Here is an 11,011-nt window from a genome sequence, read left to right on the forward strand (position 1 = left end):
ACATAGGGAACATTTACTTTCAAACATAGCTCCATGTTGTATTTCATCCTCTTGTTGCTTCTACTCAACATGGTACACTGTTTTCAGCAGCATTGCTTATGGACTGCTTGCCAAATTTGGGGTGTGTCTAGGTGAGCCCCCAGCATCCCCAGGAGCTGCTGTCTGCCTGGGGATGACTCTGCTGGGTCCTCGCATCTCCTGCATGCGCACAGCAGCCCAGAGGCATCTGCTGGACCAGAGACCCAAATGCACCAGCTGTGTATGTGTGCTGCATAGCACTGGTGCTTTTCCGTGTGAAGACACAGTTCTCCATCCCAGGAAGGCAGTCTGTGATGTATGATACTCCTTCAGACTTGTTAAAGCCCTGAGGATGGAAGAGCCTTATTTTGGTGCTGAGCAACATATGGTCTGGTGGGTGTTGGAGGAGCATGGGACTGCTGACGGAACTGTGTATTCCAAGGGAACTGCCGGGCCTCGTGTTTGTGTTGCTTATCTCATAACTAAAATGTTCTCATTCAAAGTAGATAATTTGTTTTCAACTGGTTTTCAAATTCTTTCCTTTTGTGGTGAATTGGCAGCCTGCTCCTATGTTTCCTTTAAGCTGTATATGTTCCTGCTGCATCCACTGCTCACCAACGGTTTTGTTCTGATTTCACAAAGCGACCCTTTCTCCACGGCTTGCCCAAACACACAGGTACATTGTGCTGCAAACAAAACCACTGCGGTTTGGCTGGGCCCGGAGGAGAACGATGCAGCATCCCCCTTCCTCCCAGCCTGCTGCTGGCCTGGGGTCTGCTGTCAGCACCATGCTTCTTTTGGAAAGATTTACAGCTACGAGCATGGGGAGAGCTGCCCAGGGGCTGGGAGCACTGAACATTCAGACTGCAAGGGGCTCTGCAGAGCGCTTTGCTGTGTGCGGTGCAGGGCAGTAAGCGCTGCCATCTCAGTGCTGGTAGGTGGGGAGCATGCGAGCAGCAGCGTGCAGCAGATGGCTCTGCAGAGAGAGCTGCTCCAAGAGAGGGGCTGGAGGGCTGAAGTCAGCCCTGACTCACTCCTGCACGGAGAAGGGAGGAAACAGGTTACTCTTCCAAAATAACATGGTTTTTTGCGTGTTAAAAATAATATATTCATATGAAAGATACCAGGCTAGAATCTTAGGTAGCATATATTGCTGTCACTGCGTTAACTGTGCATTCAGGAGTTACATGGAGCAGCGTGGCTGTGTGCAGCAGGGCTGGGCTTTGTCACACAGGTTATGTGACGCTCTCAGTGCCCCATAGAGCACATGCTAGTCACAGCTGGCTGCGGTCCTGGTATGCATCGAGGCAAGGTGTCAGAGAGCTGTGCGTGCCTCGCTGATTTAAAAACTGCCCTAGGAGGAGTAGCTGATAGAAAAATACCCTGGCTGTCACCAGCGCTTTTTAAGCGTGGAGATAGATAGATAGCTGCTGGGAGAAGAGCACAGCCTGAACGAGCCGGGAGGTATTTATAGTGCCAGAGCATAAACAACGCATCTAAATCGGGCAGCAAGGCAGCAGCCTGCGTTTGCTATTCAGCGCGATGAGAAATTAAAATGTTTAGCATGAGAGTGATGTCTGACTCTCGCATAAATGCGTGCGTTTTGTTCCTCGATTCCCCCCGCTCCCTTTGTTCCCTCTTTGCATACGTGCTTCCCTCGTTTGATCTCTGACCTCCTTTCGCTCGCGGGATTTATAGATTTCCGGGATAGATGGTGGTTAAACGTTAAGTGTTCTACGAAAAGCCTGCTGTGGGTTGAAATTCGGAGGCAGGGCGTGCTGTGCCACGGGGGATGTGCCAGCGCCCTGTCCATCGCCGCGTCCCACTTGTGCTGCCATCTGAGAAAGCGGAGTGGATCTAAAAGGACAAACCGGGCAGCCTGTCTGCTTCCTTGCTACGGAGAGGAAAAAAAAATCATGTGGTGCAGAGCTACCAGGATCCGAACGTTTTCTTTGTAGCTGCAACCTCACCCCTCTGCTGTCCTCCCCTGGCTCCATGGCACACGGATTCTGGGGCTTTGGGCACGGCCAAAGGATGGGGAGGAGCTGACAGCTGCCCTCCTGCAGCAGCGCCTTTGAGGAAATTTGTTGGATATGAGGAACAATTCCTTCTCCAAAGAGCAGTCGGGCACTGGCACAGCTGCCCAGGGAGTCAGGAGCACAGTCCCTGGGGGCATCCCAGAGCCGTGGGGATGTGGCAATGGGCATGGTGGGGTGGGCTTGGACATGGGGATCTGAGAGGGCTTCTCCAACCTTAACGATTCTATGGTTCTATGAAATGCCATTTTTTTTTTCCTGTTTAGAAAAGGTGGTTTAATTGAAACATTATTTTAAAATAATCAAAGCTATTAAACATGTGAAGGTGGCACGGTGTCTGCCCGCCTCTCCTCCATTAAGGAAAATCAGGTTGCAGAAGCGCCGTGCCATAAATCCAGCATTAAGCCAGGCAGCGGCCGGGGCTGCCAGCTGCAAATTGACAAAGTTTTATGGCACTTCCAACGATGGCCCACGTTAATAAAAAATGTATCCTGAAATTACAGTGGAGGAACGCCGGTGCTAAAAATAGCTGCTCTTTCGAAATAGATGGGGACTATTAGGGTTTAGACACCGCGCTTGCTGTCAGGGTAGAAATTGGGCTGTGTTTCTCGGCTATGCGTGGCGCAGCTTGTCATTTTAAGTTGCATTAAAAAGTAATGCTGCAGCAAACACTGGGAGGAAGAGCCTGAGAGCATCCATCACTCCGGGTTTGGCTGAATTGTTTCTGCCCTCACGTTTTGGGTAGCCGTTTTCTGTCTTATTGCAGAATTCAGCCATTCGTTTTCATTTGAGGCAGAGAGAGGCTCGGCGGCCAGATGTTCCCATCGGGATATTGTGCTAAATGCGCTGCCAACCAGCTTGTTGTTCCCTTGGTTTCCAAAAAGCCTCCATTTCCCTTCTCTGCCATCTTGGAAGCCCAAGAAAAAGATTTCTGTGGAAGTCGTGCGCCTCTCTCCTGCTGGAGCTGCTGATTTTCCCTCGCTCCTGTGGGAGCGCAGCATGGAGCACAGTGTATCGTTATGTCAAGCTGCACATCAGGTTTCTCCCCTTGCATTGCCTTCATGGCCTCAGATTGCGATGCTAAATCAGTTTTAATGCACGGGACCCAAGAGAAAGAGAAATGGCAGCATGTCATGGTTTGCAGGGCTGCGTGTTGTGAGTTCCAGGAGTTGCCTGGATACGGCCATCTCCATGTGGGAACTTTAGAAATAACTTGAGGGTTACTGCAGATAGAATTAGCTTTTTGCAGGGTTTTTGTCCTCCATCGGCCCCCCACGAAGTCCAGCAGTCAGCTGTCATCGTGGCGGTGGGGACACACGACAGGCACAGGCAATGGTGCGAGGCTCATCTGGATCTGGGGATTTGGTGACAACAACTGCAGTCCTTGGGGATGGCACTGCTCTGTGGTGGAACCAGCCTGATCCCGTAGCAAAGCTTGAAGCTATCGGGATAAGGATCTTAATGACTGGGATTTCGGATGCCGAGGGATTCTGCCCTCTCGCTGGGTGGCTGGGAGCTGTGCTGGGAGCTCCCCTCCTGCCAGCTGTGCCCTCAGTGGTGGCACTGCTGTGGCCCGCTGTGCTTGCTGGAGCTGGGATGGGGAGCTGAGCTGCTGGAGCCACAGACAGGAAAACAAAGGCTGGAAGAGCTGCTGCCTGGCTCAGCGGAGCTAATTGCGTTTGCTTCTTCAGCCTGGCCAGGGCTTGAGGAACAGCGAATGTTCTACCTCATTAGAAATAATAACTTGTAATTAATAACTTATAATATGGCAGATAGATGCATTTTTCTGCAATGATAGCACTTGCTTCAGACAGTGCGAATGATGAAAGGAAAAGGCATGGTTATTTAAAAAAAAGTCTTCAGATAAATCTCAGAGTTCACCGGTTTAACCCATACTTGGCATGGAGAGCAGCTCTGCTATACTTTATTCAATGATAGTGATGGAAAATGTTCTTAGATATGCATGGCTGGGCTATCCCAGTGTAACCAGATGAGCACAGAGCACATAGGCGGGGGGCTGCCCCCAGCAGCACCACTCCCAATTGCATCCCATGGGGTTCAGCTCTGCAGCCTCCAGTGTCTGTGGTGGTGGAGGGGCAGGGGGTTGGGTGCTGCACATCGCTGCACGGCTGCTGGGGTGGAAGAGGAGCACGCATGGCACTGTCAGCATAGGTGGGAGGAGGAATGGCAGCCCCAGCTTCTGCTGGAAACACTGCAGGACAGTCCTAAGCAAAGTGGTCCAGAATTCCCTGGATTTGGATTTGTGAGCACGCAGTGTATCAGCCAAAATAATGTGTTTTGCTAGCAGAAGAACAGCTTCTGTTTGGCAATCTCTTCCCTCTGGCACTGTGAATAATGTTATTGCATCCCGTGTTTTTGAAATAATAGAGGCTTTCTTATTAGACATTTGTACCTATTTTTCAGGTACGTTATTGCGATTTTATTCAGCTAGAGCTTTGCTAATGTGCATTGCAATCAGCGGCTGCTAACAGCCCTGAAGAGCACTTTGTGGTGGAAGCCTGCCTTTGGAGTGATGAATGCCACGCATCTCAACCTTTTCCTTTGACAAATGGATGGCTTCGTAACGAGATGTGCAGCATACGGAGCGTTTATTCCAAAAGAGTGTTTAAATTTTATACTGCAAATGAATATTAATAATATAGGCAACTTGGTAAAAAAATTTAACCAGCCCATTAACGTGATGAAGGCGTGGAAGGATCTGTCAGCATCGTACCTGCTGATGTATAACTCCTTGGGAAAAATAACCTTCTGTAATGACAGACTGGATGATTTTAGAGGTCTTTTTCAACTGCAATGATTCTTTGAACAGAGGGAGAGCAGAGCCCATGAGCCTGGTGCCGGGACCTGGTTGGCTTGGTGGGAGTAGAAGGAGCTACACCTGCTATAAGATAGCAGGGCTACTCATAGCTGAGCACAGATTACATAGGGAGATGTAGAAAACAGTACGGAGGTGGTTGTCCAGAAGGGCTGCCATCTGCAGCAGCGCTCCTATGGGAAAGCCTGGAAATAACATTGCTTTGAGATTTGGTGTTCTCCCATTTGGATGTGCTGTTTGAACTGGCATTCATCATGAAGTGGGGAGGGAGGTGAGGTTCCCTGCCCTGCTGTTGTCTGCTTGGTGCCTTGCCCTCCCCTCTCTTGCTGTTGGAGTTTGACTCTTGCTGTTGGTGGCAGAGAAATGGCTTTTCCATACCTGGCATGTATTGAGCACGGGCTGACTGCTTGGCAATAGGCACTGCCACGCTCATAGGATTCTGCCATGAGGAATTTGCTAAGGGCACGGCAAGGGGAGGGAGAGCAGGGCAATGCAGTGGAGCTGAAGGAAAATCTGAGAATTGATTTCTCGTCCGGTGCCTAAACAGAGCACGTTCAGCACCTCCTAGCATCTTCTGCTTAGCGTGACAGTTATTCCCGTGCCGACAAGTGTGTCAGTAGCTGCAGCTCCTCTCAGGGACTACTGAATAATTTGCAACCTTGAGTTTGTTAGTGGATAGGATACATTGAACTTGAAGAAAAAAAAAATGATGTACCTGCAAATATTTCTCCCACAGATGAGCTTCCAAAGGGTTGCATCGATGCAAGAAAACATGGATTTTCTTGCAAAACAGCCCTGCAGCAGGAGGCAGCCTGGAGCACAGTGCAGCAGAGCACCCTGCAGCATGGGGCAGCCTGGAGCATGGAAGCTTAGGTTGGATGTTAGGAACAATTCCTTCTCCAAAGAGCGGTCAGGCACTGGCACAGCTGCCCGGGGAAGGGGGGTCACCATCCCTGGAGGTGTCCCAGAGCCGTGGGGATGTGGCACTGAGGGATGTGGGCATGGTGGGGGTGGCTGGGGTTGGGCCTGGGCGGTCTCAGAGCTGTTTTCCAACCTCAGAGATTCCATGGTTCTGTGATTCTCTGATCCTGTGATGCAGCCCTGCGGCACAGGTCCAGCCTCATGCACCATCAGCATGGTTGCATCGTCCTTCACCAACTGTTCTAGTAAGAGAGAGTCGCATTTGAAGTCATTTGCCATCTAAAGCACAGGTCATGGAGTCAAGCAGCCCTTGCTCTGCGGGCAGCTCTGAGCGCTGCTCTGCCACGTGCATGCATCGCTGGAAGCACTCGGCCCTAATGAGGGCTCCCTTGGAGTCAGGTCTGGGGGAGCAGAGGGGAAAGGGCCGTGCTTTCCCTGCGTAGGTTCAGCTAATGAACAGGATAAAGGCTGCAGATGGCAGAAGTACTCGCTGTAATTACTTTTTGTAAAAATTACTGATTTGTTTCTAAACCTATTAGGTATGCGCTTGCTTCTACTTCATAAAGAAAATGGAAACAGAGGGCAACTGGGTGAAAATGCATCGTGAGGCATCAAGTACCATCCTATCGGTGACTATTGTAACAGGAGGGATGGGCTGGTTTTGAATGCTGCACTAGCAGAGGTATTTATTAGCACTGTGGGCAGTGAGGGTGCACCCAGGGCAAAACCCTCCCCAGGTTCACATCTTTCTGCTATGAGCTAGAATGGGAAACTGTGTGGTTTGTGTCCTGTGAAATGCCCGGGGGTATTAGCAGTAGAAACTTCTACTCAAAGGTAAAACTTTCATTCTGATAGCAATAACATGAAGCGTAATAACATTTTACTTCTCTGGCTGTTTGTCATCAGATGGGTGTTCGTGCCCTGCTCCCCTTTCCTTCAGCCCTGCTAGTGTATTTCGTGTGCTTTCCAAAGTTTCCTTTAGCTTGCTCCTGACTTTAAGGCATTGCTGCCAGCTAGGCAGAGGGTGTGTTTGTCCAGGCATATTTAATGTTCTGAAAATAAGTTGTCATTTTGTCAGCTTGTTACACCGGGAGTTGGACTTGATGACCCTCACAGGTCCCTTCCAACTTGGGGTATATTCTATGATTCTATAACTGTTGGATGAAATGGCTGTGTAGCTGTATTTCTAGATTGCTCTGGATGCCATTTGGAAAATAAAGACAAGAAAACCCAACACACTTATTCTGGAAGCCTCCAGCTGCCCTGGTCACTGCTTCCCTCTGGTTCTTGAGGTCAGGCAGGCAGCCAGGGGCTGGCAGTCTAGAGGAGGAGAAGGAGCCATGTGCAGGTGAGAGGCAGGGGGAGAAGGAAAGGCAAGGGCTGTGTCAGGCCCTTTGGCCATATTTATTGTCTGTGCTAACCCCTGGAACCTTTAATCTCAGCCAGATCGCTCTGTATCTGTGGGCAGGTTGCCAGGGAAGCACTTAAAGAGAAATCAATGCATTTCATAGCCCATGCTTACTGCTTTCTGGTGGACTGCAGTGCACCAGGATGGGCTTGGTTCATTTGGTGACACATAAAGCATGGGGACTGGTTTTGTGTGCTTTAGTGAATATGGTGAGTATGTGGAGCAGCCAAGTTGTCCTTTAATATCACAAGTCCAAGTTCACATTCGAGTTAGCAGCTCCTGCTAGTTCAGTCCCGGGGCTATCAAGATAGCTCGTGTTTTGCCTTCATCAGCAGAGCCTTCAGAAGTGGCCGTAAGAACAGACATGAATTATTCATACAGGCACATCCCTTGCTCTATTTTCAGCTCCTCTCCCATCGAGGATGACAATTTAATAGTAACTGTATGAAAGTGGCAGACATGCCAATGCCTTTTCTTTTATACGTTTAAAAACATAAAATCTTGTTTCTTTGAAACATACAAAAGCCTCCGAGCTTTGTGTGCTTCCAAAATGCCGCGTAACGGATGCGCTTTTCTCCCTTGCTTCTTGCAGGGATGACGTGCCAGGCCAGGACATCCTACACCGAGGATGAGGTGCTCTGGGGCCATCGCTTCTTCCCGGTTATTTCCTTGGAAGAAGGGTTCTTCAAAGTCGACTACTCGCAGTTCCACGCGACGTTCGAGGTCCCCACGCCGCCGTACAGCGTGAAGGAGCAGGAGGAGATGCTGCTCATGTCCTCGCCCCTGATAGCGCCCGCTGTCAGCAACAGCAAGGAGAGGAATAACTCGGTGGAGTGCCTGGATGGTCTCGATGAGGTTGGCATAAAACTACCTTCCAAACTGCAGAAAATAACCGGAAGGGAAGACTTCCCCAAAAAACTCCTCAGGATGAGCTCCACCACCTCCGAGAAGGCCTACAGCATGGGCGATTTGCCCATGAAACTGCAGCGGATCAGCTCGGTCCCTGGGAATTCGGAAGAGAAACTGGTGTCCAAAGCCACCAAGATGATGTCGGATCCCATGAGCCAGTCCGTGGCCGACTTGCCGCCCAAGCTCCAGAAACTGTCGGGCGGCGGCCGGATGGAAGGGAACCTTCCTCCGAAACTGAGAAAAATGAATTCCGATCGCTTCACATAACCCGGCTACCGAGGCCGGACTGCTCCAGCAGGCGCGGTGCGGGAGGAAGGCCCCGACAGGGCCGCACGTGGCTCCGTGCCCGGCGGTGGTGGGCGCAACCAGCAGGCCGCGCTGCCCCGGGGGCCAACAGAGCCGGCCGCCCCCGGCATGTAGAACCACGACGCGCATGCAATAATAGTGTGCAATCCTTGCATCTAGTTTTCTGGCATGGCTCCTACTATATTTATACTGTATATTCTGAAAAAAAAAAAAACGCATCGAGGGGCGTTCCGTTCCCCCGTATTTCTTAAGAGTCGGTAGTAGGTCAAACATGCGCGTGGGTAACTTTCAGGGTAAGTTAAGTTCTACTTTGAGTTCGTTTTCTTTTCTTCTGACGTGGGTTGCGATGTTTCGTTCGAAGTAGTTACGGTGCACGCCTTTTCTTTCTTAAAAGGAAGTGTATTAGTTAATTCCTCACACCAAATCTGCTGGCCTTAAGCTAACTAACTGCTGGTTTCCATTTTGCTTTAAGTTCTTCTTGGGTTTTCTTTTCCTGCCTCTAGACTGCTGGAAAAAAATTGAGAAAGGAAGCTTCTATCAATAAGGCTTGGCAAAACGATAAAGGAATGGGTAAAATTCGCACTTGAGGTAAAATTAGAAAAAACAATTGAACTTTTGAAAGAATTCTGTCTCTGTACAATAAACAGACAACATGCTTGGTTTCTCAGGACAGCTGACGATGACAGCAGTTGTGTTGTTCAGTTGTCCTTGAAGTCAGGCAGGCTCCTGTTGTGGAGCAGAGCCAGGCTCCCCCTGAGCCCCTGTGGTGCCAGGGCTTTGCTCTCCCTTACTCTGAAGCCCCATCCTGCAAACCCAGGTCCCAGCGGTGGTTCTGTGAGCCCACACCTTGCAGCCAGAGCTGTGAGAGCTGCTGAGTCCCAAGGTGATCCCTGTACTGCTTTCTCTGTGGTGAGAACACGCGCTAACCGAGGTTGACCCTGTGGGTTTTGAAATGAGTAATACTTGGTGTAAATGTTTGGTTTGGTATCCTCCCGTGGCTGTGCGTGGTTTTTGGGTTTTTTAATCCTGTTTTACTCCCTCTCTGCTGCTGTGCCCCAGCACCTGTTTCATTGGGAAACAGTAGTTTGGTTTTGGTAGAAGTGGTGCCATGGGGTGAGAGCTGAGACATGCAGTATTGCTGGAAGGGTTGGCTCAGACTCCACAGGGACTCCGTGCTTGGCCTGGAAGTTGCCCTGTGTGCTCGATCAGCTGTGCACTCCCAGGCTTTCTACCAACTAAAGGTTTTTTCCATTGTTTATGATGATTTTTGAGTGGCACTGCACGCTTCTTACACCTTTGGCCGTACTGAAATACTTTGCACATTATTGTTAAAGGGAACTGTGTGTGTAGCTCCCTGTGTGCTGACGCTGTGCGCTGAACGAGTGATGAGCAGACTTCCAACGTTGCAAGGTAAGCTCTGAACATTTTTCCCCTATTTGCTAACACTTGTTCAGGCCATCTTGTAAACTACAGCAGACTTCTGTGCCACGTGAAAATGGCCACATACAATGGTCAGGTGTCAACAGTAAATATGTCACCTCCAATCCAAACCAGAAAGCCGGGGACACTGAATCAGCGTGATGGTTCTACAAGTTGTAGAACCATAGAATGGCTTAGGTTGGAGGGGACCTTAAAGATGGTCCTGCCATGGGCTGGCTGCCCCCCTACCTGCTCAGGCTGCCCCATCTCTGGCCTTGGCATCTCCAGGGATGGGGCACCCATCGTGCTTGGGGCAGCCTACTGCCCTGCAGCCCCTCCTGGCACAGCAGGCCTATGGGTCAGCCCCCTGCACCCAGGCCTCCATATGGACAGCCAACGTACCCCCCCATACTAAGAGCCTTGGAGTGTCCCCAGCTATGTCCCTGTGCTGCACAAACTGAATGTAAAGGGCTGACCGGGAGCAGCGAGCCAGCAGCCCGAGTGGGGGCAAGGTGCTGGGTCTCACCAGGAGAGTGTTCTTGTGTTTGTTCAATTAATGCCATTATGAAATACTAAAGGTGATAGCTCATTCAACATCTTAAGTAATTTGCCTGTCCTTGTTGCACACAGGTTTTCTGAGGCTTGTGGCTTGTATCGCAATGTATGATGTATGTTGAGGCTAAAATACACGTGTCTTCTGTCACTAAGAGTGAAAGTAAAAACCTGGATGATTGGTAACTGCCTTTGGTTATTGGGTTCAGGAAGTTATTTCTGGTTAACATTTCATTCTTACTGGTGTGGCCTTTTCTGTTTTTCCTGAACGTTTTCACCCAGCCCTAAGGCTTGTGCTAAGAGAAGTGTGTCTGTTTGTTGGACTGCACAGCCGGTCTGTGTTCTCTACTGCTGAATTTATGCTTGAATTATATTGTAAATTGTACATATTTGAATTAGAATAAACTAAATGCATTTTCTGGCATGCACTCTATAACTGTATAAATGTACAAGTTTACCTGAATTATACAAAACAAACTCTTGTATTCATTAATACTGCAAGCTCAGTTTTATCTACAGCTGTATTAAACTTTGAGAATTGTTCACTTTGGTGATGTGCTGGGTGTTTGTCTTTTGTCCAGGCCCCTGCTCATTACCTTCTTGCAG

General features: G+C 49.7%; 1 protein-coding gene across 1 annotated transcript in view; it reads left to right on the forward strand.

Moving 5' to 3' along the window:
• The window catches only part of KCNJ3 (potassium voltage-gated channel subfamily J member 3), a 33,768-nt gene extending 22,818 nt beyond the window's left edge, over window positions 1-10,950 (forward strand). Inside the window, exon 3 of the mRNA XM_021399123.1 lies at window positions 7,812-10,950. Within this exon, the coding sequence (XP_021254798.1) occupies window positions 7,812-8,395 (584 nt within the window). The 3' untranslated portion in view covers window positions 8,396-10,950. The remainder of the gene's footprint in view (window positions 1-7,811) is intronic.

Source organism: Numida meleagris, chromosome 5 (genome assembly GCF_002078875.1).
Source record: "Numida meleagris isolate 19003 breed g44 Domestic line chromosome 5, NumMel1.0, whole genome shotgun sequence".
Lineage (NCBI taxonomy): Eukaryota > Metazoa > Chordata > Aves > Galliformes > Numididae > Numida > Numida meleagris.